This window comes from Balaenoptera acutorostrata, chromosome 20 (assembly GCF_949987535.1).
Source record: "Balaenoptera acutorostrata chromosome 20, mBalAcu1.1, whole genome shotgun sequence".
NCBI classification, from domain to species: Eukaryota; Metazoa; Chordata; class Mammalia; order Artiodactyla; family Balaenopteridae; genus Balaenoptera; species Balaenoptera acutorostrata.
Window position 1 is genome coordinate 14,016,389 of NC_080083.1, and position 27,414 is coordinate 14,043,802.

The 27,414-nt window shown below is 52.5% G+C and overlaps 2 protein-coding genes across 4 annotated transcripts in view; both read left to right on the plus strand.

The window, feature by feature from the left end:
* The window catches only part of PITPNA (phosphatidylinositol transfer protein alpha), a 38,322-nt gene extending 32,650 nt beyond the window's left edge, over positions 1-5,672 (plus strand). The window contains exons 11-12 of the mRNA XM_007183806.2: positions 1,978-2,046; positions 3,101-5,672. Coding sequence (XP_007183868.1) covers positions 1,978-2,022 — 45 coding nt within the window. The 3' untranslated portion in view covers positions 2,023-2,046; positions 3,101-5,672. The remainder of the gene's footprint in view (positions 1-1,977; positions 2,047-3,100) is intronic.
* A 1,053-nt stretch (positions 5,673-6,725) lies between these two features.
* Positions 6,726-25,975, plus strand: INPP5K (inositol polyphosphate-5-phosphatase K). 3 transcript variants are annotated; one of them, XM_007183807.3, is made up of 12 exons: positions 6,726-7,016; positions 8,834-8,941; positions 9,274-9,382; positions 12,540-12,656; positions 12,990-13,165; positions 13,740-13,851; positions 14,566-14,675; positions 22,629-22,815; positions 23,683-23,820; positions 24,093-24,176; positions 24,346-24,450; positions 24,642-25,975. In XM_007183807.3, the coding sequence occupies exons 1-12, from the start codon at positions 6,970-6,972 to the stop codon at positions 24,699-24,701; spliced, it is 1,353 nt and encodes a 450-aa protein (XP_007183869.1). In that variant the 5' UTR covers positions 6,726-6,969; the 3' UTR covers positions 24,702-25,975. The 3 variants fall into 3 exon arrangements, with proteins under 3 accessions (XP_007183869.1, XP_007183870.1, XP_007183871.1); XM_007183808.3 differs by lacking the exon at positions 24,093-24,176; XM_007183809.2 differs by lacking the exon at positions 6,726-7,016 and having other exon boundaries at positions 8,872-8,941; positions 9,281-9,382.
* Positions 25,976-27,414: the final 1,439 nt, after the last annotated feature.

Below are 27,414 nucleotides of genomic sequence, written 5' to 3' on the forward strand. Positions count from 1 at the left end.
TCAAACTTACTAAAAATGACAAGAAGAATACGGAGAACTCCTGTATACTCTTGAACCCAGAGAACCCATTCCTTTTAAGGAAAGGGTACAACCCGGGATCACACACTGCACCCTTCTAGTCTCAGTCTGGTGCAGCTCCTCAGTTTTCTGGGACTTCTATGACCTTGACATTTGTGGAAGTTACAGGCTAGTCATTTTGTAGAATGTCTTTCAATTTGGGTTTGTCCAGTGATTCTGCGTGATTAGATCCAGTTTCTGTATTTTAGGCCAAAACATCAGACTTTGGTGTTCTTTTCATTGTATTCTGTCTTTCTGTCCAGTTCTGGTGAAGTTACTTTTGTTCACCTGAAGCACAGCAAGGTGTTCCAGGTTCGTCTTGCTCTTTCCATGACCAGCCCTAGAATCAGCTGTATCACCAAGGAGCCCTGGTTCCTTTAGTGGAGGATGGTGTTTGGGTGCTGAACGTGCTCATTACTGGTGGGGTGTTGCTGCTCCCAGACTTTCTCATAGGATGGAGCTGGGGGACTGTAACATCTGTAGTTATTTCTGTATCTAGCTGACATATTATGATCGCACAGATACTTCCCATTCCAACCTAACACCACAAGGTTAACTTCTTGTCTTTTAAAAAATGTGACAGTGCCCTTATCCTTAACAAAACAAACGCTGAGGAGGCTGTAGCTTAAAAGTGCAGGTTCTTGAGAGCTGTGTACACACACATCCCCTTCACGACACTGTTTGGAACAAAGACATAACAACACAGATAACATGTACAGAGTGCCAAGCACTCTGCTGTGCTGAGTACTCCACGTGAATATCTTAATCTTCACCACAACCCCATGACATGTGTACTATTATCTCTATTTTATTATTACAGTAATTGAGGCTTAGCAGTGAAGTCATTTGTTCAAGGTCACACAATTTAGTGATGGAGCCAGAATGTGATCCAGGCAGTTTGATTCCAGCGCTTATGCTCTGTGTGCTCAAAAGCTGTTGAATGAGTAAAGAATGAAAGTTGAGGAGAAAACTCACGGATAATGAAGACATATTTAATGGGAAGTTAAAATATACACGTTATAGACATCCTGCAATTAGAATTTTCAAGTTGGAAAGGATTTGAGAGAGATGGCCACCACAGTATCCCCAACAAGAAGTTGTGTCCTCTGCTGCTTGGAAGGTGCCAGGGCAGGGACCACTCAGTGCTTCCAGAGAAGATCCCACCCTGTTTTCCAGCAGCCTCGCACTTCTGCCAAGCTGAGATCCACTCCCTGCACTCTGGATCCCTGTGTTCTGATGCCAAACTCTGGTGCCAAACTCTGCCCACCTGGCTGACTAGGCAAAGCCTCTAAGCAGAGCTCAGGAGAGGGAATTGCTGTTCCCTCGGCCTGGAATGCTCCCTGCCCCCCACCCCCCAGAGGGCCCACGGGATTTCCCCCCTCACTTCCTTCAGGTCTCTACTCAAATGTCACTTATCAGAGAGGCCCTCCACAGCCGGCTCATAAAATAGCACTTTCCCACAGTCTCTCCGTCGCAGCAGCCTGCAGCCCCACCCGGCATAGTTTGTTCGTTCTCCCCCCACCTTGTCCCAGAGCGTAAGCTCCTTGAGGAGAGACTTGGTCTGTTTTGGTTCACGGCTGAATTCAGGCTGGTTCAGGCCTGGAGCAGTTCCTTGCACAAAAAAAGATGCTTCATAAATATTTGCTGAATGAATGAAAGAGAGGAGCTTAAGAACTAAACCCCAACAATGGGACGCAAGGGAGAGAAATGGAAATCATGGATGGTGGGACCAATGACAGAGCTATAAATAGTATGGCTTTGGCCGTGTGTACACAGAATTCTATTCTTCTGATTTGCTTTGTGCACAAAAAAATGCTCTACCCTATCCACTGGCAGGATTGAGAAGAAGGAGGAATGTATTTGTTGTAGAGTTCCATCAACAGCAAAAGCCTTCAATTTTTCCTGTTTTTTCTGTTCCAGATGAGACAAAAGGACCCAGTGAAAGGAATGACAGCGGATGACTAAAGCCACTCCTCCCCCTTCTGCACTGTATGTACCGCATTTCTCACTGAGCATGACATAGACGCCAGAATCGGTTTGGGTCCTCAAGGCTTAGCAGCTCACTCTGGAGGCAGAAAGCCTGCTTCTTTCCTCGTCCTGCCCTCTAGTATTAATGATGATCACGATGCTTAATAGCTCTCAGGCTTCGGAAAGAGGAAGAGGTTATGACTGTTAAGACATTTCAGGGATCTATGTGATTGTACAAAGAACCACTCAGAGACAAGGAAAGGGTGGTGGGAAGTGCGGCTGGGGTGGGGGCAGTGGATGAGAATCAAAGCTTATCTGCACCTAATTACTCTTCCTCTCGTAACTTGAGCCATTTCAAGTTGAAGCTGGCATTCTGGGTGCTCCCTGTACCCCCCTGTGCCAGAGCTGTTCCCTGCCTCTCCCTTGGAATTTGCCGTCCAGACAGCTTTTCCTAGTGGTCCTTGTTGGGTCTGGTGCTTCATTTCCTTTCTCTCCATACCCTCTGATCCCAGACAAAGTCGTTCAGAGGCAGCATCTTTCAGATACTTGGAGAGTGTTTCTGCCCAGGTCATAGGACCAGGATGGGATGTCTCTTGTTTCACGTGGTCACTCTTTCCCAAGACCCTACATTCTATTAGCACCCAGTGTCCTGCACACCTCCAGACTGGCTGTTATTCCAGCAGCTCAGAGGGGATTAGGCATGGAATAAGAAGCCTGGTCCTGCTCCCCATCAGGCTCTGAGAGAAAATTATGTTATCAAATAAAGCCTGGTTGTCCTCTAGCACTACGGTGCTAAGGAGGCCTGGGCTTTCACCAGCAGTTAAGCAAACCACTGCTCGCTCTCCCTGCCCCGTGTGCTTGAGGAGAACTTCTAGGAGATAAAACGGTAGGATGAAGTGGATTGAGGAGATGCCAGCTTCTCATCACTGCTTGGACCTTAGTTTCCTCTCCCCCCGACAGCCCCCCACCACACTGCCTGGCATCCTTCCTTCCTTTTGCAATTCCCTCATCAATGATTTACAGTGTGTTTCTGTTTTCCTCTGTTGCTTCCTTAATAATTGTATTTCTCTTCTAGTTTTGCAAGACAGTGGTCAACAGGAAGGCCCAGCAGCTCCACCCTCCTGAGTGACAGGCCATCTTCGGACGCAGCCTTTCTGTGCCCATTCTTCAGGCAACTTTGATCCCTTACTGTAGTTAATTCTAGATGCCCTTTAATATTGTGAACAAATAGACTGTCTGGTATTACGAAGCCCATGTGTGCGGGAGCCTGCCCCTCTGAGATATGTGGCGTGTAGGTGGCTGTATTTACAGCTCCTCCCTCTCCAACCATTGTGTTCTTGACCCATTTCTGTGTGCCCCCGCCCCCTTTATTTCCAAGTGACATTTTTAGTCATTCAAAATAGCTGCCTTTTGTGATGTGGTGATTTTAAACGATTTACTTTGTTAGTTTTCAACCTTGGGATAAACTTGAGGTATTTTGCTTCCTGGGCAGATCTTTGCAATTTTGAGTGCTCACCTGGGGAGAAGGGATGAGTTAGAAATACATATTTTTTTCCCCTCCAGTTCCACAGAACAGCAATGTGGCTTCATAACTCTGACCTCTGCTCCCAGTAACCCACTGTTAGAGCGCTCTAGGCACCATGGAAGTACCCAAGGCCCAGCCAACCTGTTTTGAAAATTAAACAAATACAAATAACCCCTGCCCCAGGCATTGCATCTCTGGTCACTAGTCTTAGAAATACCTATGGTTTCTTGGCCCTCCTGTTGCCCACTCTGTATCTCCGCAGAGCCCGTAATGTGCCCGGGGCAACTCTACCTGGAGGGAACTGTCCCGTGTGGCCCTTAGAATTGAGTCTGCCCCATACCTACCTACCAGTCTGCCCCCCGAGGAGCTCTGTATGTCCACGCTCCTCTTCCCTTTTGGGCTGGTGCTGCCACTCAGCAATAATCCCCTTTTCTCTGTGCTTTCTTAGATTCCTGTCCTCTGTCTGAGGCTGGTCAGGACACAATGGGTCTTGATCTTTTCATGCTGCACAAAACAAGCATGCAAAAAGCTTTTTCCCAGAACATGTTCCCCCATGTCTCCAGTTGCTGGAAAGGAATTTGGGGATCAAGAACTCAGCTCATCCTGCCCCCATGCTGAGTTCTGCCCTGGATAATCAAAAGCAAGTAGCGATCGTAGTACGGAGCTCTACCGAAGCTGGCTGGTGAGAAAGTCCAGGCTCCAGGGGAGCAGAAGCTGCCGAGTGCTTCACGGTTCCCTGGGACTTGGCAGAGCCCGAGTATGCCTTCCCAGTGGGAGAATCTGAGATAGCTGTGGTGTCACCTGACATTTCCCAAACCTTGTGAAGTTTGTTGGCCAAGTGTGCAGTGACTCAAGCCCATGCTAGCCTGGGTGCAACTGCTAATGCGAGACCAAATCTCTGTTGGGGGAGTGAGAAGTAGGATGGGATGATCTGTCCTTAGGTTTTTGTCAGTTTGTTTTGCCTTACTCATTTCTAAGTGCAATAAGGGAGTGTCACACAGGATGAAACCTGTGACTTCCTGATGGCTGCTTCCCTGTGGCCCTCCTGGGGGTGGACAGACTCAGCATGGTTAGCTCCCACCTTCATTGAGGCCCCTCTGGGGCCGGGAGATATCCTGTTACAGTCTCCTCACCTTGTGGGGTCTATAGTAGTGGATCTGGGGCAGTTCAGTTGGTTATTAGCATCCCAACTGCTGGTAGCATTAATTTGACTGGGAAAGTTGAAGAGACATTCCTACTGGAGAAAAATATGTTTTCCTACAAGCTCTGTATTAGCTATAATTATATTTGTGCTTAAAGCTTTCCCTTCTTACATTCATCAACTAAGTGAAGTCCAGATGTGGGTTAGCCTGGGAGAAACAAACGGTGATATTCTAGGTGGACTATTGTTTATGTGGTTTGAGGGTCAGCAGTTGTCAGTCTCCTTCCTTCAGCTCTTCTCTGAGATCCACACATATCACTCCAACTGTAGGGGCGGGGCTCGCTCCTTGTCGGCCTTTTCTCTGGCTCCTCCACCTCCACCTGTTGCCCCAGTTCAGCATCCACAAGAGCTGAACTGGCGTTTCCTGAGGTCAGCTGGATTTGGGGCTCCAGCCCACATCAACAAAAGAAGGGACGTGCCTGGTCTGTTCCGTCCCCACGGATAGTGTCGCTGCTGGGCAGCAGTGCTGGCTTCTTTTAAGTACCCCCCTTCCCTCCTTACCCACCCCCCAAACTGACTAGCACTCGGAGGGGCTTATGATGCAAGGCTCAGCTCCAGGGGTAGTACCTGAGGATGTGCTACGCCCCTTCAGACCAGCTGCTTTCAGGGCCGCAGTCCCAGTTGGAAGCAGCAGTGCCTCTGTAGGAGGGGTGCTGGGCTCTGGCCTTCTCATGGAGAGCGGCTGGGGACAGGGTCAGTATTGTGGACATGTGTATATCTTCCCAAATTCTCTTACAGTCCCTGCTGGGACTCCCTGACCTATTTCGGTTGGTTCCTAGTGCTACTTCTTTTACAAAATACACTTTGTAGAACTGATTAGATTACCTTGTTTATTTAATGTGAGTTTGTGCCTTTTTGTCTCAATCTTCCAATATAGGTTATATTGGGGGAAAAAGCAGTCTAATAAAATCCTAGACAGAGCTTTCTGGAGTCCAGCTTATTGGTGATGTCCTTATGTCCATTTTACAACTTAGGTATCCTCAAACTCTTGCTCATCTCCCCGATTTTACCAGGGAAGGATTAGAAAGATACAGGATATCTCTGAAAATTGTTGGCATGTTGATTTCTGTAAACTAAAACAATCCCCTTATCATTTTACTTATGCAGATATCATATTTCTGAAAGTAATTTGGCCACTTTCTACTGGCAGTATTTCCTTTTTGCTTTTGTCTCCCCTCCTCTCCACATCCCCCTCTTTTACCCATCCTACCAAGGAAAACATTTATTTAAGGGAGTTCTTAACCCTGGCTTCCGAGTCTGTAAACCTCATGAAGCTTGTTTGTAAAGTTGTGGGGCATTTTTCTGGGGAGAGTCATGGCTCTCATCAGTTCTTCAAAGGAATCCCATGCACCGTCCTGCCTCCGCCCCCCCCCCCAAAAAAATTAAGAACCAGTGATTTGAAAGAAATCATAGTTAGTCTTTGGCACAGTAAATAATCTTCATTTCATGTTTGGTCGTAAATAGAGGCAGTGACTTATTTTTCGTTCACTGATGTATAGTTTTCTGAGTCCAGGAGCCCCCAAACGTCCAGTGTGTAACAGTTTGCATGAGTTTGCAAAGCGGAAAACACTTGAACGTGAGAGTGGAGAATGGAGGCGCTCACTGACCAAGAGGAGAGAGATTACCTGTAGTTGGGAAAGAAACTGGATTACAGGCCGGACAGTGGGTGGCTGCGCCGCCTCCCCTCGCCCTCTGCCCCTCGGGACGTTGGGAACCTGGAGGGAGACAGCGCCGAGGGCCAAGACCTCACATTCTGTGCTAGTGAAACGCGACGCGCCGGGGAGGGACGAGACGGCGGCTTCCGCCGGAAGACGACCCCTCCAGGCCGACGTCGCGCGGGGCACGCTGGGAGCCGCCTGGGCAGTGGCTGGCCCACGGCGCGCCCCGGCCGCCGGGCGGGGCAGTGTTGTATCGGGTTCTGGTGACACGAGGACACGCCTCTCTTACGTCCCCGTCCCCTAGGCCCCTTTCCCCTCAGCCTTTCACCGTTTCGCGCTCCTTGGAGAGTTCCGCCTCTTCCCCCGAGCCCGCCACCCAGAGCCCTCCGTGCGCTCAGACCCCGCCTCTTACGGAAGCCGAGGCGGAGGGTTGAAATCCGGAAGAAAAACAATCGGGAGAGGGAGCTGGCCGGCTGCACCTGCTGCCCGAGGGGGGCCGATCGGGCCAGGACAGACTGCCGCGGGGAGACGCGAGCCGGCCAGGCCACCGCGTGGGGACGATGGCGGCCATGAACCCACAGACCGAGCTGAGAGTCAGGACGCTCAGGTGAGGAAGGCGACTGCGGGCAGGCCGGCCTGCTCGGGGCGGGATCACTGCCTCCGACCCAATCGGGGCTGCGGGGCTGGGGCAGAACCAGACTGGGAGAGAAGGGAGAGAAGGGGCCAGACCTACAGGGCTGCTTCTAGTTCAGAGGCCTCCCACATTCTCCCAGGCCCGAAAGGGCTATGTTGGGCTCGAACCCCGCACCCCCTCCAAACTCAGGCCACCAAGTTCTTTCCCACTTGGACGCCCCAAGCAGGTGGCCCAGTTGGGTTCTGGAGGAGGCAGCAGTGTTGGGCTGTTTGAAGTTAAAAACATAACGAAGCATTCTCCCCTTAGCTCTAGAGTAGAAACCTTGTTCTTACTTTGGATCAGCACATACATCATGGGGTCTGCCTGATCCCGTTGTGACCTCCTGAAACCCAAAATCAGATTTAGATAAGATCCTTTAGTGAAGTGATAATAGCCTGGTCTCATGCTTGTTCTTTAACGAGGAACAACGCTAATCACCAACTTAGTGCCGGTCACGATGCAAGGATTTGCTGCTAATCGTGGGACCTAAAAGTGGGAACAAGAAATCCCGGCTTTGGCTCTCCATCCACTTAGAGCAGGTCCCTGGGAAAACAAGGAGCGTTAGAGTAAAAGAGCTGCCTCTTAATCCTCCGTTGGACAGCAGGGGGAGACCGTAAACAAACGAAGCACGGAACCTCTGGCTGAGTGCCTGGGAAGGTGGTTATTGTATTGTTTTTTTGATGTTCATATGGAGGGGCAGGAAGTTGCTTTAAGCTGGCCAAGAATTTCTTCAGTTTGTGCTCTTTAGAACATGGACCTCTAAGAACAGGGTCTGGTGGAGAAAAGATGTTTGAGGACATCCTGCCCTTTTCTTCCCCCCCCCCACCACCGCCCCCATTCTACACCTTCCACTGTTACAGGTCCTCCTCCTTACGGTGTGCCTAGGACTCACCTGAGGCTTGGTGGTTCTTCTTGGTCTCTGCAGGGTTTGTAGCCCCTGCCTGTTCTGTACTCAGCACAATCTGGGGGCTTCCTGGGAGCATTACTGTAACTATTCAAATGAAGAGATTTGCAAGTCTCTCCATCCCCTGAGCTGCTGATTAGATCCGTTGTTTCCCTAGGGTTTATGTGATGCTGAGGTGGATGTTATCCAACTGATGACTTTTCCCAAAAGAGGGTAGAGTCTTGAGAGAGATGTTGAGAAACATGTTATTTAGAATCTTCTTAGGCTCTTCTGAAATGCTTGGCAGAATTGGTTGTGCTCCAGAGATGAGTGAGGAAGGAAATGTGGTGCTGTTATCTCTGTTATTTTTGAAATTCCCCTGTCTTGCAGTACTAAGGCCTCTCACAAGGTGAAAACTGAATCTCCAGAATCTTTCTGGTGGTTGTAGCATCCCGTGGATTGAAGAGTGGGGGTGGAAAGTTGCTGACTGAGCCATAGATGAAGGGCTGGTGGAATTAATAAATTCCTGACGGTTCACCCCATCCACACCCCTTCCCTTGCCTGACTCCGAAACCTTTAGCCCCGCTTTGGCAGCTCTCCTAGTGTCAGCAGCACCAGTGCTGCCAGGTGTAGGGAGCTGTACGCCTGCACGGAGGAGCCAGTCCAGGGTGGGAATTTCCTGCTTCGGGGACAGAGGTGAAGATGAAGGGCTTGTAGTTCAGTGGCCCTATTCCCTCCCCCGGATGCAGAAACACACGTTTCCCATTCCGACTACAGCGGATTGTGGTGCAGCCGTTAGCAGGCGCAGTCCCCTGTCTGTTACCTGGACGAGGACTCATCCTCCTTCCTCCATGGCTTCCCTTCTCAGCATACATGTCGTGACATGGAACGTGGCCTCTGCAGCACCCCCTCCAGACCTCAGTGATCTGCTTCAGCTGAACAACCTGAACCTGAATCTGGACGTGTATGTCATTGGGTAGGTGTCTGCAGGGCCCGTCACGCATCCCTATATCTGAGATCAGGTTAAGCCTGACCAGTCCCAAGTTGTCCCTGTGGGGAACCGCTGTAACCTGTACGCCCTCACTCTGGAGTCTGAAGGCCAGGAGCTTTCAGCCTGCATCAGGGCCAGGCAGCGTCAGTTGTCCTGGATCAGCAATGGCAAGGGGTTGGCAGTCAACAGCCAGGGGAGGGAGAGACCATGGTCATGAGAGCCCAAGGCTGGAAAGTCGGCTGAGGGCAGTGCTAAATGTCTGCGGCAGAGGCAGTGCCCTCCAGGCCAGGGGGAAGCCTCTGACCTGGGATGGGCAGTTTGCAGGAAATGAACTGTGGGATCATGAGCCTCCTTTCTGACACTGCCTTTGAAGACCCATGGAGCAGTTTCTTCATGGATGTGCTTTCCCCTCTGAGCTTCGTCAAGGTAACTTATAAGTTCATGGGAAATTGGGAAATGTGTCTCATCTCTTATCACTAATCCCTAGTCCTTTGGTCTCCCACTCCAGCTTTCATGCTGTTTCCCTTTTATTTAAAGGCCCAAACCTCAGTTGCACATGGCTCCCTGGAGCTCCTGCCTGCCTTGTGTTGTTCAGAGGTAGCTGGAGCTGAGCTGGAACCCCAGGGGCTAGTTTAACACCTTGATATTTTTCAGGTTAGGAGAATTCCTTGGGGAGGTGCAGCAGGGCTTAGTAACACCTCAGTGCCTACCCCACCCCTTGCCTCCAATCTCTACTCTCAGGCCCAGCCTGAAATCTCGGAGCATAATAACTGCCACCATCTAGCGAGTGCTTACTTGGTGTTAAGCATTATAAGCAAACTCTTTATATACATTATTTTAAAATCTTAACTCTTTTGAAATATGGGTATTATACAGGTAAAACCAAGACTCAGAGGTCTCACAGGATATCTGGGGTTCAGATCCAGATCTTTCAAACTTCATAACCCATGTTCTTGGCTACTGTACTTTATTGCTGTACTGATGATCTCTAAGACTGACAGGTATCCCATGACTCGCCTGCTGGTATCAGAGGGTGTCCTCTGATCATAAGGGATGTGCACCTCAAATTCTTAGGGGCGAAGAGGTTAGGAGAGGGGACACAGGTGTGGAGGAAAAAGGTTCTCAGTCTGTAGGGTCAGTATTCTTTGGGGAATCTTTAGACCATAGGAGCATCTACAGGAAGGCTCTAGATTGCTGGATCTCACCTTTCTGCCCTGCGCAGCCAAGGGATGAAGCACACTCCCACTCAAAATACCTCCAAGAAGCAATGCTTCTTGGAAATACCAGAATTCCTTTCTTCCCTTCCCTGGGTGACTGGATTTCTTCAGAATTAATTCTATTACCCTAATTTGCCTAAGGGTGCTGAAGCAAGAGCTGTGAGTCCTCCCGAGGAGGGCAGAGCCAGGAGGATGGCAAACAAGGTTTGGTCCTGCTGCTGAGGCTAAAAAATGCCAGCCCCCAAGCCCTTGGCTCCCTCCACATCACACTCGGGCCTCTTGCTGCAGACTTGGAGCTGGACCTTCTCGGAGGGCAGAACCGCTTCGCTCTCACCAACCACTCCCTTTCCAAGACTGGATGCCTCCTTGTACCTCGGCTAACTGGCAAGGGATTGGCAGGATGGAATTGAGCCAAGGAAATGAGCTCATCTTGCGGCATGGACACAGCTCATTCTATCCATGCGGCCTCCCGAGGTTGGGAGAGCAGCCTGAGGGCCTGGCACCCAAAGAGATGACCTTTCTTCCCCGGGCCAAGAGTGGAGGTGAAGGGCGAGCCCTGCCTGCAGCCTATTCCTTAGCCAGAAGTTGCCAGCCATGGGTTGAGAAGCCTGGGGCTGACCCCCTTGGCAGGCCCCTAGGCTCCCAGCCACCTCCCTCTAGTCCCTTCCTTAGCTCCTCCTACTTCATTTCCTCCACTGGAACTTCCCCCGCGAGGCTCCTGCCTTTCCCCACAGCCCCACCCCCACCTCCATCCTCCCTGCGCCACGCCCCCTTCCCTGCGGCTTCACGAAGTGGGCTGGTGCCTTTGTGGTAGAGCCCATCGCCCCAACCCACTCTATGGGTTCAGATTCAGCTTGAAACTCTTCCTGAATCTTTATCAGCTCCCTGGGAGTCAGTCCCTCATAGTCCAGCCCTTCGCCCACTTCCATTGTCATATTTGCACGCGAAGGGGAGAGACCGAGACCGGGGGTGGAGAGGGAGGCGGGGGACACATCTGAAGCAACCTCTGCCGAACCCTAGTTTCTCACACCTCTCTCCCTCGGTCTTGGATTTGGGGTTCCCCCTGCTTTGCCTCCTCCACCCAGAGCTCCTGGCCTGTGGGATCAAGTTTCATAATTCCTGGAAGGCCCCAGTACACACTCCCCACCCGGGGATTTCCTCCTTGGCCTCTGCACCTCATGCTCCGGAAATAGCTACTCGGGTGGTGGGTGTAGACAGCCTGCAGCTGAGAGGGAGGGTCACTGGCCCATTCCCACCCCACCTCCGCGGCCACAGAGAGCAGGGATTTTGGCAGTCCTGATCCTTTGAATATCCAGGTAGTCCTACTGGTTCCTTAGTCTCTTTGAGCCTCAGTCCTTCATGTGCAGAACAGGGACGGTGCTGCCTTGAAGGGTTGGCTAGAAGATTAAATGCGCAAGGCAGTGTGTCAGTGGACGGTAGCTACTCTCCCCAATCTGTGAACACACGTCCTCTGCGCTCGCTCTCATCCCCTCTGCGTGGCCTTCGTACACACCAACTGCCCACAGTCTATATTATTTTTCAGTAGCATTTTCTTAATTTTTTTCCACTGAGCTATAATGTATACAGAAATTAAGTGTACAGTTTGATGGATTTTTTTTTTTTTTTTGGCCACGCCACGCAGCATGTGGAATCTTAGTTCCTTGACCAGGGTTGGAACCCGTGCCCCCTGCAGTGGAAGCGCAGAGTCTTAACCACTGGACCACCAGGGAAGTCCCCAGGTGGATTTTTATATGTATATGCAGAACATGTTACCACTGGTCAAATCAAGATACAGAACATTTTCAGCACCCTAGAAGGCTCTCTCATGCTTCTTCCCTGCATTTACTTTCAAGAATCCCTAAACCAAAAAAATAATAGCTGCCAGTTAATCCAGCATCTTTGAGAAAGATTCCTGCTTTATTAATGAGAAAATAGGCTGAGACTTGCCCAATATCAAATACTAAGAGCCCAAGCTGGGATTTGAACCCAGATCTGGCCCTTAGCCACTGTCCCATAGAGCATCTTTGAAGTTCTTTGAGCCCCGGCATGCAGTACCCATGGAAACTTAGGAGGGCACTGAGGAGAAGAGCACCTGACCGTGCCTGGGCCAGGGCCGAAGAGTCGGTGCCTTCCTGATGGCAGGGTCCCTGGCAGCCTTGTCTTCTCTGCCCTCCACCCCCAAGCCCAGGAGCAGAAACTGGAACTTGCTTAGCTTCCAGAATACATCATTTGGCAACTGAGACTCCATCTGCACTGAGATGCCATAGGCCCCCTGGGGCAGGACATCCGTGTGGATCAGGGCTCTCTAGAGCGCCCAGCACAGGGCCTGGAGGGACACGAATGACCATTGCCCCTCTGTCCTGCAGGTCTCCAGTGTCCGCATGCAGGGGCTCCTCTTACTGATCTTTGCCAAGTATCAGCATTTGCCCTTTATCCAGATCCTCTCTACTAAATCCACCCCCACTGGCCTCTTCGGGTACTGGGTAAGGACTGAGCTGTTGTCTGAGTCAAGAGCTGGGGGGCCGTCTCTCACTGGGATGGGCAGGGCTGGGGGCTTTAGAGCTGGGCAAATGAAAAAGGGGGTGAAATGAATCTTGGCACTCTGTCCAGGCCAGTGCCCTGCATAGCCGCCTTCCCGCCTCAGCGGGGCTTAGCATCCCTAGGATGGCAGGTGGATGAGCTGGGCTCTGAGGATGGAGAGGCCACTCTGGGAGCTGAGTGTCTGACTCCTGGGAGATCCCACAGGAGGTCTAGGATGGGAAAAGATAGGTGTGTCCCCCCTAGAATGGCTTCCCACCCTTCTGCCCACCTACCAGGGGAACAAAGGGGGCATCAACATCTTCCTGAAGTTTTACGGCTACTATGTCAGCATCATCAACTGCCACCTGCCCCCCCACATGGCCAACAATGACCAGCGGCTGGAACACTTTGACCGGATCCTGGAGATGCAGAATTTTGAGGCACAGGATATCCCCAACATCCTGGACCACGAGTGAGCATGCCGTTGTGAACTGCCGCCCCTGCCCTCTCCCCCAGGCCAGCCCAGGCAAGCGTGCTCTGCCCGGTCACTGCTCCCCAGCCAGAGGCAGTCCGCCCCATCTCCCACCCTCTCCCAGCCTCTTCCCTGACACCCCATCTGCTCTCCTCTGCAGCTTTGCCTACCTGAGGTCTGCAACACCTTCCCTTTCCCTGGCCGCTCTGCCCTGCCTAGAAACTCTGGGCACTTCCGAACATCCCAGGTCAAGAACCTCGTGGTTCCTGAGGTCCCCGGAAGGGCTGGTTCTCAGCCTTTCCTGGTGCCCAGCTGAGGAGGGAGGGCTAGAGCCTGCTCCACATTTGCCACGTGCCCCTTGGGGCTCGTCTCTTCGGCTTAAGTGGCGGCGGGGTGGGGGCCGTGAGAACAGTCCCGTTGGGCCCTGCCCTTGTCTTCACCTGATCTTCTCACCCACCCCTCGAGCTTTCTGCTCTCTGGCAGCCCTGCAGTGAGTGGCCAGAACCCCTGTGGTCCTGCCTTTTCTGACCTCGTCACAAACCTTCAGGCCGCCTGCTTTCCTTTCTTTCTGAAGCCTCATTCTCTGGTTTGGAGACATGAACTTTCGGATTGAGGACTTTGGGTTGCACTTTGTTCGGGAATCCATAAAAAATCAGTGCTACAGTGACCTGTGGGAGAAGGATCAGGTATCTGATGAGGGGAGGGCCCTGAAGGGTGGTCTGAGCCCATGGTGGGTGGAGGTCAACATGAGATGTGGGGAGGTTCTCTAGTGCCTGTTCTCCTTTCCCAGGCCGCCCAGGTCCCTGTTACCAGGCAGGGTGGGGTCTTACAGGCTTCGCCTCGCCTCTGCGGGTGGGGCAGCCAGTCCTGTCCGGCCGCCCCAGTCCCCAGCTGGAGGAGCGAGGACGCAGCCACTGGGTGTGCCTGAGATTAGGGAGCGAGAAGGGCTTCGGCCTGCTGTGGCCCTGCGCCATCGCCAGCCCTCTCGTGTCCCTGTTGTCTTTCCCACCCCCAGCCTGGCTTGCCTCCTAGAGGATGAGATACCACCCCTTTGGGGGATCCTGGCTACCCCAGCCTCCCCTCTGACACACGTCTGCTGGTGGCTGCCAGGGAGATGGAATTCAGAGCCTGGTCCCTATAGTCCAAGAACTGGGAAATGGCAGGCAGCTGCCTCCCCTGGGACCATGGGGTAATGTTTGCAAAAGGATCCAGCTGATCCCCCGGGGGTGAGGGCGCCGGGGGCTGGGGTGCCGAGGCTGCCGCTGGGGCAGTGAGGAGGTGGAGTGGCCGGGTTTGACTCTTGCCCCACTGCGATGGCATGTGCCAGCCCTTGACTGTAGCGTGGTGCCGGGCCGTTGGGGCAGGACTGCTGGGAGATGGGACTGTGCCTTTCCCTCCAGCTCAGCATTGCCAAGAGACACGACCTGCTGCTCCGGGAGTTCCAGGAGGGCCCCCTGCTCTTCCCGCCCACCTACAAGTTTGATAAGAACTCCAACAACTATGACACCAGGTGAGGGGGCTCCACCAGGAGAGGATCAGCCTGTCGCAGATCTGGGCCTGGGAAGTCAGATCGTGCTGGCCCTAGTGGCAGCGGGAGCTGCCTCCGAATAGAAGTGTCGGGGAAGCAGGAATCGATCCAGCCATCACCTCTCGGGAGTGGCACCTCCCGCCCCCCTCATGAGATGCTGACCGTGGGAGCTGTCCCAGATTGTCCGCAGAGCGAGCAGGAAGGGGAGACACAGTGCTGGCAGGAATAGGGGTTGGGGGCAGGGCAGGTAGAGCCAAAAGGGAGGGAAGACAGTTGACTGCTGACTTGAGGGGACTGTACTTCAGCATTCTGGGAACCCCTGCCCCAGAATGTTGTCCCTGTTGTCCCCGCTCCCCAGGGCTTTCTGATCCTACCCAGACAGGGGGGCAGAAAGCTTGGCTCAGCCAATTACTGGTATTACATAGCCCTGCCCCAGCTGTGAGTGGGTCGGGTACTATTTAGGAAGGTGAAGTAGTAACTGTCAGGGGGGAAGTTAATGGGGAATAATGTAGAGATAGTGCATCTGGTAGTTAGAAGCACAGCTCTGCCCTTCATCAACTGTATGACCTTGGACGCGGTATTTAAGTCTCAATTTTGTCGTCTATAAAACGGGGATGATAACAATACCTATTTCACGGGGCTGAAGAGTAAATGAGACCTTGCATGTGCTCAGACCAGTGCCTGGCACTCGGTAAGCACTGTGGTAACTGCTGTTGTTATTTTTATTTTATTTTATTATTTATTTTTTATTTTTTTATAAATTTCTTTATTATTTATTTTTGGCTGTGTTGGGTCTTCGTTGCTGCACGTGGGCTTTCTCTAGTTGCGGCGAGCGGGGGGCTACTCTTCGTTGTAGTGTGCGGGCTTCTCATTGCGGTGGCTTCTCTTGTTGCGGAGCATGGGCTCTAGGCGCTCGGGCTTCAGTAGTTGTGGCACGTGGGCTCAGTAGTTGTGGCACGTGGGCTCAGTAGCTGTGGCTCGTGGGCTCTAGAGCACAGGCTCAGTAGTTGTGGCGCACGGGCTTAGTTGCTCCACGGTATGTGGGATCTTCCCGGACCAGGGCTGGAACCCGTGTCCCCTGCATTGGCAGGTGGATTCTTAACCACTGCACCACCAGGGAAGTCCCTGTTGTTATTTTTAGATTCATGTCTTCAGGTGGCAGTTTTACTGAAAACCTTTCTCAGAAGCTGAGAAAGGGCCAAGTGACCACCAAAACCTTAGGCTTAGGCAGAGGGGCAAAAGTAGCTCTGACAAGAGGTCCCTGGCCCAATTTAGGGCAAGGATCCTCATCTCTTTGAAGAAGAAGAACCCCCTACATGCTATGAGGCTCTCTGTTTCAGCTGGAGCAGCTCCTTCATGTATTCCCCTAGCAGGACTGTCTTATGAGGGAGGTAGGAGGCGCCTCCAGGGCGGCCCAGGCCTCTGGGATTTAGCAGGTGAGTAGGTATGTCCACAGCCAGCCTGGGGTGAGAGGAAGAGCTGCTGGCCCAGTGCTGGAAGCCGTGTGGCAGAGCCACGATGTCCCCACCAAGCAAGGGGGAGAGCATGAGCCATTTCAGGTGTGTGGAGCAAGACAGAGTGGGGTCACAGCCAGGGCAGTGCACACAAGAAGAGGCCACGAACACTGAAAACAGGGTCCAGCCTGAGCTACAGTATAAGCCAGAAAGAAGGGAGGAGGTCAGGCTCCAGCTGGCCTGCTGGCCGGGTCCACAGCTGACAGTCTTCCCAGCCATCCATTGGAAATGAGGGTCCAATGGACTCACTGTGGAAATTGTCAGGCCTCAGTGGGACAGGCTGGGGCCTTGGGGGCTGGGACCCTCTACCAATTGACTTCAAAACCTCACTTGCCAGCAGGAAGAGAGCTGCTGACAGACCGTATGGCCAGGTGTCCCTCTGCCCACACCCCTGGTTATGGGAGGGACACCAGCAGGAGACTGGAAGTTACTGAGATGACCTAGAGAGGCTCCGAGATGTTCAAGGTCTTACCCAGGTGGCTCAGCTAGTGATGGTGGAGCTGGGGCTCAGACCCAATTCTCTGGACTGTGTTGCCCATGATGCCTTCCTCTAGCCCACAGCGCCTCTGGGTTCACAGCCAGTCTTGCAGCAGCAGCAGAAAGGAGGGCAGGATCGGGATAGCAAAGGCTTGCTAAGGAGAAGGCAGATATTATTTCCACATAATAGGTATAATCCACATTGTGACTGACATTATTGAGTGCTGACCATGGGCCAGGCATTGTGCAGAGTGCTTTGCCCGCATCAGTTCACTTCATTCATACTGTATCTTCATTAGGTAGACGCTGTTCATACTGACTTTTTACAAATAAGGAAACTGTGTCTCAGAAGATCTAAGTAAGGTAGTAACAGAGTAAGTGACGGAGCAAGAATTTGAACTGGAGCCTGTGTGAATCCAGTTCCCCTTGCCTGGAGCCCAGGAAATGAAGGAATGTCTGGACAGGAACAGGGGCCTTATGGGGGGACATCCTAACTGAAATATTCCCAGCTGGGAGCTTCTGTGGTTGGCAGGGCCTGAAGCCCCACATAGTGAACAGAAGCATTCCTGTCTGATCAGTCTGTTATTCATCCTTGAAAGCCCAGTTCAGACATCATCTGAACCATCTGAAAAGCCTTTCCCTGACCCTTGCCCGTTTCACTGAGTTCTCTCCTTCCCTTATGCTGCCTGCAAGCCTTGCACACACCATGCTTTCAGTGTTGCTTTTAAGACACAGCGTGCCTTTCTTGCTGTGCTATGAATGCCCGGCGCACAGAGACTGGATCTGATTTATGACCGTCCCTGGTGTGTAGCGTAGTGCCTGGCATATGTTTGAACTGGGAGCCTGAGAGGACAAAAAGAAACGATAAGGTATTTAAGGAGCAACCAGTCTAGTAGAGGGACCCACCCAGAGTGAGAGAGCCAAATAAACACTCTCAAGTCCAGGAGTTGGCCCATAGAAGGTTCCAGAACTCTGTGTGGAAGTGCCGAAGGAGGGTGAAGCAAATGGTAAGGAGGCGGGCTGCTGAAGGAGTCAATGAGAGTTATTGTCAGGGAGGCAGAAAGGAGCGCAGGCATTCTGATCAGTCAGCAGCGCTGGTGAGAGGCATCTTGAGTGGAGCTGACCCGCTGTACAGAGGGACCGAGCTGCATGCAGGGCATGGTACGGAGCTTTGCCCGGCCTCGGCAGCATCCCGGAGCCAAGATGTAATGAGAAACGAGGTCAGCTCCATTACACGGGAGGGCGAAAGGGCTGAGGGCAGGAAATCCTATTAAAGTCAGGGATTGCAATGGTTTTGTTACAGTCGACAGGAACCCAGTCCACCTCTCCGCTAGGCAGTGAGCAGAGGATGTTATGATCAATCTATTCAAGACTCGACTCCAGAGTTCAACGAGACACTTAGAAGCCATCATAGGGAGCCGAAAGGAAAAGTGCTGGCAGACCCAAAAATGGAACACATCACTACTTTTGGGTCAGTACACTGGCTCAAGTTTTCTAGGCTCTTAAGCCAGGAGAATCTTGCAGAGCTCCTTGGTTTTAATTTTTAGAAAGTAAAGACATACTACAGGCATACCTGGGAGATATTGCGGGTTTGGTTCCAGACCACTGCAGTAAGGCTAATATCACAATAAAGAGTCACACAAATGTTTTGGTTTCCTGATACATAAAAAAGTTATGTTTACACTATACTGTAGTCTGTTGAGTGTGCGATAGCATTATGTCTAAAAAAAATGTACATACCTTAATTTAAAAATACTTTATTGGTAAAAAAATGCTAACCATCATCTGAGCCTTCAGCAAGTCATAATTTTTTTTCTCAATAGTAACATCAAAGATCACAGATCACTGTAACAATTACAACAATAATGAAAAAGCTTGAAATATTGTAAGAACTACCAAAATGTGACTCAGAGACATGAAGGGAGCAAATGCTGTTTAAAAAATGGTGCTGGGGCTTCCCTGGTGGCGCAGTGGTTAAGAATCCGCCTGCCAATGCAGAGGACACGGGTTCAAGCCCTGGTCCGGGAAGATCCCACGTGCCACGGAGCAACTAAGCCCGTGTGCCACAACTACTGAGCCTGCGCTCTAGAGCCCACGAGCCACAACTACTGAGCCCACCTGCCACAACTACTGAAGCTCGCGTGCCTAGAGCCCGTGCTCCGCAACAAGAGAAGCCACCACAATGAGAAGCCCGCGCACAGCAACGAAGAGTAGCCCCCGCTCGCCGCAACTAGAGAAAGACCGTGTGCAACAACGAAGACCCAACGCAGCCAAAAATAAAATAAAAAATAAATAAATTTATTAAAAAAATAAATAAATAAAATAAAAAAATGGTGCTAATGGTCTTGCTCGATGCAGGGTTGCCACAAACGTTCAATTTGTAAAAATCACAATATCGGCGCAGTACAAGAAAAGCGAAGCACGAGGAAACGAGGTGTGCCTGTAATCTCCAGAAATAATTCTTGTACTCAGTCACGACCACTGAGCCAAAAAAAGCATTAGTGATGGGACTTTCCTGGTGGCGCAGTGGTTAAGTATCCACCTGCCAATGCAGGGGCACAGGTTTGAGCCCTGGTCCAGGAAGATCCCACATGCCACGGAGCGACTAAACTTGTGCGCCACAACTACTGAGCCTGTGCTCTAGAGCCCGCGAGCCACAACTACTGAAGCCCACACGCCTATGCCTAGAGCCCATGCTCTGCAACGAAGAGTAGCCCCTGCTCGCAGCAACGAAGACCCAACGTGACCAAAAATAAAATAAATAAGTAAATAAATTTATTTAAAAAAAAAAAAAAAGCATTAGTGAGACCCGGCTCTGGTGACACACACTGGGAATCGGCCACCACGGGCAAGCTGGAGGAGACAGGTGCAGTGGAAGGAACACTGGCTCTGTAGTCAGCAACGTGGGTGGGCACCCAGCTCCCACCTGCACAGGGTGACCTCGCTCAACTTCGGTGTCCTGGAGAAGAAGGAAAACGTGACCTGTGGCATTCTTCCAGTGTTGGAAGGATTGGAACAGTCTGATGCACAGAAGGACCCCGTGTTTAGTTATTATTAGGAATGGAGAACTGGGGGAAGTGTGTAATATTTAGTTGGTACATATTTATTTTGCTTATTTGTTCCTTGTCTTTTGTTTGTTAAACGAGCTCGTCAACGACTTTGCCAATCCCATTTAACAGATCCCCAGTTGCCTGGCGTATAATGAGGGCTCAGTAAAGCTCACTGAAAGAATGAACAGGGACTTCCCTGGTGGTGCAGTGGTTGAGAATCCGCCTGCCAATGCAGGGCACACGGGTTCGAGCCCTGGTCCGGGAAGATCCCACATGCTGCGGAGCAGCTAAGCCCGTGCGCCACAACTACTGAGCCTGTGCTCTAGAGCCCGCGAGCCAGAACTACTGAAGCCTGCACACCTAGAGCCTGTGCTCCACAACTAGAGAAGCCACCGCAATGAGAAGCTTGCACTCGCCGCAACTAGAGAAAGCCCGTGCACAGCAACGAAGACCCAACGCAGACAAAAATAAATAAAAATAAAATAAATTATTAAAAAAAAGATTGGGCTTCCCTGGTGGCGCAGTGGTTGAGAATCTGCCTGCTAATGCAGGGGACACGGGTTCGTGCCCTGGTCTGGGAAGATCCCACATGCCACGGAGCAGCTGGGCCCGTGAGCCACAATTGCTGAGCCTGCGCGTCTGGAGCCTGTGCCCCGCGACGGGAGGGGCCGCGATAGAGAAAGGCCCGCGCACCGCGATGAAGAGCGGTCCCCGCACCGCGATGAAGAGTGGCCCCCGCTTGCCGCAACTGGAGAAAGCCCTCGCACGAACCGAAGACCCAACACAGCCAAAAATAAATAAATAAATAAATAAATAAATAAGAAAATCCTTTAAAAAAAAAAAAAAAAAAAAAGATTAAGTGGGTATTTTTCTAAAATATATTTTTCACTTTTTTTAAACCATTTTATTTATTTTTTTTAAGATTTAATTTTATTTATTTTTGGCTGCGTTGGGTCTTCGTTGCTGCATGCAGGCTTTCTCTAGTTGCAGCGAGTGGGGGCTACTCTTCTTTGCGGTGCACGGGCTTCTCATTGCGGTGGCTTCTCTTGTTGCAGAGCACGGGCTGTAGGTCCAAGGGCTTCAGTAGTTGTGGCACACGGGCTCAGTAGTTGTGGCGCATGGGCTTAGCTGCTCTGCGGCATGTGGGATCTTCCCGGACCAGGGATCGAACCCATGTCGCCTGCGTTGGCAGGCAGATTCTTATCCACTACGCCACCAGGGAAGTCCCTAGGTGGGCATTATTTTTTTTTTTTTAATTTTATTTATTTATTTATTTATTTTTGGCTGTGTTGGGTCTTCGTTTCTGCGCGAGGGCTTTCTCCAGTTGCGGCAAGCGGGGGCCACTCTTCATCGCGGTGCGCAGGCCTCTCACTATCGCGGCCTCTCTTGTTGCGGAGCACAGGCTCCAGACGCGCAGGCTCAGTAATTGTGGTTCACAGGCCTAGTTGCTCTGCGGCATGTGGGATCTTCCCAGACCAGGGCTCGAACCCGTGTCCCCTGCATTAGCAGGCAGACTCCCAACCACTGCGCCACCCGGGAAGCCCCTAGGTGGGCATTTTTGAGGAAAGAGAATGAGCTTGGGTTTTTGGGTTTTTTTTAGTTCTTTGGGTTTCACAAGCACTTGTTAAGTACCTACTGCATGCCACGCTCTGCTAATGCTGAGGATACGCAGGAGATGCCAAGCGTCCGTCCTTACCTTCCAAGCTCACATGCTAACTGATAGGCTGACTGGGAAACAGTAAACTACAATATAATGTAATAGGAGATGTACTTGTGTAGAATGCTTTGGGAGCAGAGAGGTCAGTGACGGCTTTATGACTAAAACAGCACTGGAACTGGGCCTCTCCCTGTGACAAAGGGAGTTATAGATAGCAAAAGCTGTAAGAGTAGAGGCCCAGAGTCTTGAGAGGTTCACCATGGTGAGGTGGGTCTGGGGCAGAGGAGGGAGATAAGGTAGCACAAGGGGTGTCAGACTCCTGCGCACCTTGAAAGCCACATTTGGAGACTTGAGCTTTATTCTGGAAGCAGTGAAGACTCCTTAAAGGTTTTAAAGCAGCGAATCATCTGACCAGGCTATATGGTCTCTCTTATGCCCATCAGGGAAGCTGGTGAGTAAAGAACAGGTGGGGGGTCTTTCACTTGACTCTTGAGAACAAAGAATCACAATAGCCAGTGTATGCAGAGAGTTTATGTTGTACGAAGCATGGCGCTAAACATTTTTTGTGTTTCATCTCATTTAATCATCTCAGCAACCCTATGACATAACTACTATTATCTCCATTCTACAGAGGAGGAAGCTGAGGCCTAAGAGGGGTTGGCCTGGTGATTAAGGGCACATGCTCTGTGGTCATGCTGCCTGGCCTTGAGTCCTGGCTCTACCACTCAGTGGCTGTGTGACTTTGGGAAAGTTACTTCCCCTCCAAGACTCATTTTCTCCACTTGTGAAGAGTGAAATAAATAGTTCTGGTTGCAGGCATGTAGTGAGCATTCCCTAAATGCTTCCCTTTCCTTCCCTAAGGTCGGGTCTTTAGGGGAAGCCAAATTCCAGCTCAGGTCTGTCTCACTCCAAATTCCAAACCTCAGCTTCTTTGATGTTCTGCTGCTTTTGTTCAAGAAATAAGAAAGGCTTTAAACGGGATGTTTCTGAGTCACAATTCGATTGTGACCCTCTAGTCTACTGAGGGTCCTTGGCCGAGTCTGACAAAGGCCAGCATACTTTTGGTTCCATTGGACACCCTCCTGCCTGCTGCCATGCTGGTCTCCAGCTCTGGCCCGGGGGGGGTCTCGTGACTGCTGACAGGCCGTGGTGTTAGGGAATCCAGCAAGCTCGTGGGTCCCTTCCTGCTCACCTGCCAACCCTTCTCTCCCCATTCTTCCTCTCCTGCCACCCCCAGTGAGAAAAAGCGCAAGCCCGCGTGGACCGACCGCATCCTGTGGAGGCTGAAGCGGCAGCCCCAGGCCGCCGTCCACACCCCGAGGCTGTCAGCCCCCCACTTCACCCTGTTTCCAAGGAGCTACGTCAGCCACATGCTGTACAGCATCAGTGACCATAAGCCTGTCACTAGCACCTTTGACTTGGAGGTAAATTTCTGGGCTGCCCGGCACTTGGCAGAGGAGCAGCCGTGCTGGGCCACATCCCCAGACCCTCCCGCCCTGGGTTCTCATGTCAGCAGATGCCCCAGGGGAGACCTTTGGGAGGACATGATTGCCTTTCCTCCCGGGTCAGGTATCTCAGCTCTTCTTAGGAGCTGTTGATGGCTCTGTCTGTCAAAAATGTGTTCAAACCCTTTGTCAATAGGTTTCCATTTCCTCTTGGTACTGTCCCTTGGGGCTCCTGAGTTCCATTATGCTTATTACCTACCATGTGAAGTAGGACTTGCTTTCATTTGTCTCACACCTATCAGGCTCAGGCTGCAAAGGGAGCCCCCTCCATCCTTGTATCTTGCCATCTCATGACCAAGGCGGTGTTCACCTCCTTTGAGCTGCTGGCTGCCCTCTTACTGTTTGTCTGTCTTTATACCACTGTGACCCTTCACATGCCTATAGCTGTTCTCACCACAGGCCCCCAAATTGGATTTGGGCCTTTGGGTCAGGGACCGTGAAGGGCCTGCGAGCAACTCCCTGGCTTCTTTCTTCAACCTGTCGGCAGCGCCCCTGACCTCCCCACCCTGACGTTCCTCAGCACTTGGCTCTCTGCTTCGTTACCCAGCCGGCCCCCAGTCTCGTCCTCCTGGCAGGGCCAGCCATCCCCGATCAGCCTTTGGCCCTTCTTTCCAGCTGGCCAGCCAAGGTCTGATACTCTAAGGGCAGCCTGGTAGAGTTCACCAGTGGGTGCCCCTCCATCCCTCCCCACTGACCCTGACCGTTGCAAGGGCACAGTAAGGACATTCATCTCAGGGAAGGGAATGATGCTGTGGGACTTCAACCCCTTCCCGCCCCTGTGTGTAGCTGAAGCCATTGGTATCTGCCCCACTGATCACCCTGCTGCCCGAGAGCCCGTGCACCGAGGAGAGCGACCTGCTGATCAGCTACTCCCTGACCGCAGACTTCCTCAGCAGCCCCTGGGACTGGATTGGCCTGTACAAGGTGACGTGGCAGGCGGGCAGGGAGCCCACCAGTCGCACCCCCCCCCACCAGTTTATCTATTCTGAGTGCTAATGGGAGTTGGGTACAGAGACTGCAGAGCTACCCTCATCCACCCCAGGGGTCCTTGCCCACCGAGGGGCTAGCAGTGAAGGGGAAGAGGCAGGTGGTATGATGGCCAGCCTTAGAAATGAGACCATCCTCTCCGTAGGACTTGACATGGGTCCCGTGTCCTCCCAGACCACTGACCACCCGCCCGATCCCCCCTCCCACAGGTGGGGCTGCGCCACATTAATGACTACGTGTCGTATGTCTGGGTCAGGGACAACCAGGTCTCCTTCAGCGACGGGCTGAATCAGGTACCTGCCCCCTTTCCTGAGACAGGTATTCCACATCTCCAGCAGGCGGGCTTGTCTGACCTCTCCCCTGTCTTCTGGAAGGAGCAGAGAGCTGGATACCTAGTCGCTGAGAGCTGAATGGGGCCTGGGGCCGTGGAGCTGATCCACTTCCGTCTGTCCTTCCCTCCAGGTGTACATCGACATTAGTGACATCCCTGAGACTGAGGATCAGTTTCTCCTTTTTTACTATAGCAACAACCTACATTCTGTGGTGGGGATAAGCAAACCCTTCAAGGTAATGGGTGCTGGTGGGTAAGTGGAAGGGTAGCCCAGAAGACTTGAGCCCATCACCAGTTCCCTGAGGCCACGGGCCGAGGAGCCGACCCCTACCATGGAGCTGAATCCTTTGGGGGATGGGGGAGACAGAAGGCACGGAGTGAAGCCTGCCCTCGTCCCTTCCGCTCACTGCCTGTTTTACCCCTGCAGATCCAGCCTCGCTCCTTCTTGGCGGAGGGCCCCCTGGATGAAGCCCAACCACAGATCTGAGCCGGGATAGAGTGAATCCAGGGCAGAGGCTGGAGCTGGCAGCCAGCTCTGCCTACCACTGCCAGGAGTGCTGGGGGCCCAGCCCGGCCCCCTGAGGAGGCAGCGGTATCCTCCACCTCCCAGGGGGACCTCTAGCCACACTCCTTTGCTCTCTCCAGTCCAGATCTCTGGAATCGGCCCCTTAAATACAGGTTTTTTTTGCTGAGGTGTGAGTGAAACCAGCTAGTTTGTCAACAGTGAAGATCTAGACAGTCCACTGGATGTGGGAAGGACCCTCTGGCCTGCATCTCATTTCTTGATTTCCCCCACACACACTTCCAGCCCCGCCCAAGCAGGCCTGCCAGGCACATGCCCCATCTGGCACAGGCCTGCATTCTTGTCACGCCACCCTGGGCCTTAGGCTGCCTGGGAGGGGGAGATGCTCCCATTTGTACAGGCTGCGGAGACTGGTTGGCCCACATAGCACTGGGTTCCAGGAGTCTTGGCATCTTGTTGCCTGTCCCCCTGAGGGGTGGGCAGAGGATCTGGGATCCCTGCTTTCAGCAGAAGCAGATGACTAAGTAGGCAGGACGGAGGAGCCCTCCACCCAGGCTCTTCTGTAGGGGTTGTGGGCAGGCTGATGTGTGTCCTTCTGCCAGCAGCACACACACCCCACCCCCACCCCTGACTCAAGGAGTCCAACTCAGGAAGTTCCAGGGTCTGAGCAGAGGACTGGACCCAGGTTCGCTTCTGCTAGTGGGTCAGGCTCCATGCCCCCAACCTGCCCTCTTGTGAAGGGCTGGCAGGTGGTAGAGGACCTATGGCCACAGACTTTTCCAGGGTGGTCCTTGCCCCGTCCAGGTCGTCTGCCCCTACCCTCGCCTGCCATCACAGGCCAGAAACCTGCCCTTTGTCTAGACCACTCTGGGACCTAGAAGTGGGGGCAGGCGGAGAGGAGAGTCAGAATCAAGATGTTCTGGAGAATCTGGCCCGGGGGTCTTCAGAGAGCATTCTCCAGCTGCTGTGTGGACACGGCCCGGCCCCACTCCCACCATTTGCCTCCAGCCGCCGTTGACTCTACAGCCTGTTTCCAAGGAGAAGACACCTCAGGGAGCCTGCTCTGTGACTCTTAACACCCAGCCTATGACCTGAGACTGAGGGACACTCCAGTTGCTCTGCATTCCTACTTCACCCTGGGAGCCATCAGGAACTGTCCCTCTGGCTTCTAGCAGGCCATGGCCGTCTGTGTTCTGTGGCTGTTGCATTGGGGGATAATTAGAAACATGGCTTTTACACTTGTGACTCCTTCATGATAGTGGTGGGAACGGGCACACGCTCCTGGGCCCTTGCTAGACTCCAGGACGAGGGCCCTGTTATCCAGACTAGACTATGTCTGTGGATGACAGATGTTGCCCAGGTGGGAATGGGATGAGGTTCTGGGATGGTGGCCCTCTGAGTCCCTGGTCCAGGTGGGGCATGCCTCTTATGGTGTTGGACACTTTGTTTACTCTGCTGCTGAGTAGGTAGAATGGGTTTCTTGGGACTGAACGCTCAGAAAATGTGCATACTCTGCTCTCACCGATTCATCCCTCCTCACCCGGCACTCCCTCACACCTTAGTCTTGAGCCTTGGTCCTGGGTTAAGCTCTCCAAAAATGTCACCATCTCTTCTCTCTGCCCCACCTCTCCCCTAGATCCCTGTACCCTGAGGTCCCCACGATAACTTCTATCCCTGCCCTCAACACACATACCTGAGGGACCCTGAACCCTTGAACTCACCACCTGTTTCCTTCTCACGCACAACCATCGTGGGTGCTGCTACAGAGCACCCTTCATCTGTAGACGGGGAAACCAAAGCCCAGAGGAGTGGCGTGATCCCTCCGAACTTAGCCAGGGAGCTGTGGTGTCATGCAGGACCAGAAACACAGGAATGGGGTCAAGACCTGGGTTCGAATGACAGTTCCACCTCTGCCCTACTCTAGGAGTCTCAGTCTCTGTTAAATACAAACAATGTTCCGGTTCACAAGATTTATCGTGAGAGAACAATTACAAAACAAAAACAAAACACTATCCAGCTCTTCATTCTGATTGATGTAGCCCTGGGGCTGGACCTCAGGGCTCCTGACTCCAGGGGTCCCCCTGTTTCTCCTGTTTCTGGATCATGCTTGTCCTCTAGGTGCCCACCTCTCCCCTTTGCCCTTAAGTCTTCACACACCCCTACCTCTGCCTCCCGTTAGCAGGGAGGGGTGAGTCCAGCAGTGACTGAGAGGCGGGAAGGGGAAGGGGGGGTGCTCTCCCTCCTCTTGGCCCCAGTCAGGATATGGCCGCTCTGGGCCCAGCCCTGACCCGCTGGGTGGAAACAGGAAATATGTGAGACTTGGTGTGCGCTGGGTCTCTGTGCCTGGCTCCACGGCTGATAAGGGCCATTGTGTGGCCGCCGGGGATGAGCCTGCCCTGGATAGATGTGCTTCCCGGAGGAAGGAAGGAAGGAAGCTTTGCTGGCCTTTCCTGGGCGGGGGAAGCTGAAGGGAGGGAAGGAAGGGTGCCCGGGGAAAGGTCCCTGCCCAAGGGGGCCAGGGGCCGGCGGCACAGGCCCGCTGGACTCCACCCCTCCCCTGCCAGCATCTTCCTCTGGAAAGATCGCTTTCCCCATCCACTTCCCCCTTCGCACTTCCTATAAGGAATGGCCGGAGACCCGAGGGCTCAGTCCCAGGCCAGGAAAGTGTCAGCTGTGA

Coding starts and splice junctions, on each gene's coding strand:
- INPP5K (XM_007183807.3), top strand. CDS start 6,970: ATGGCGGCCATGAACCCACAGACCGAGCTGAGAGTCAGGACGCTCAG. Junction 8,942..9,273: donor CTGGACGTGTATGTCATTGG/GTAGGTGTCTGC, acceptor TGGGATGGGCAG/TTTGCAGGAAATGAACTGTG. Junction 23,821..24,092: donor ACTGGATTGGCCTGTACAAG/GTGACGTGGCAG, acceptor CCCCTCCCACAG/GTGGGGCTGCGCCACATTAA.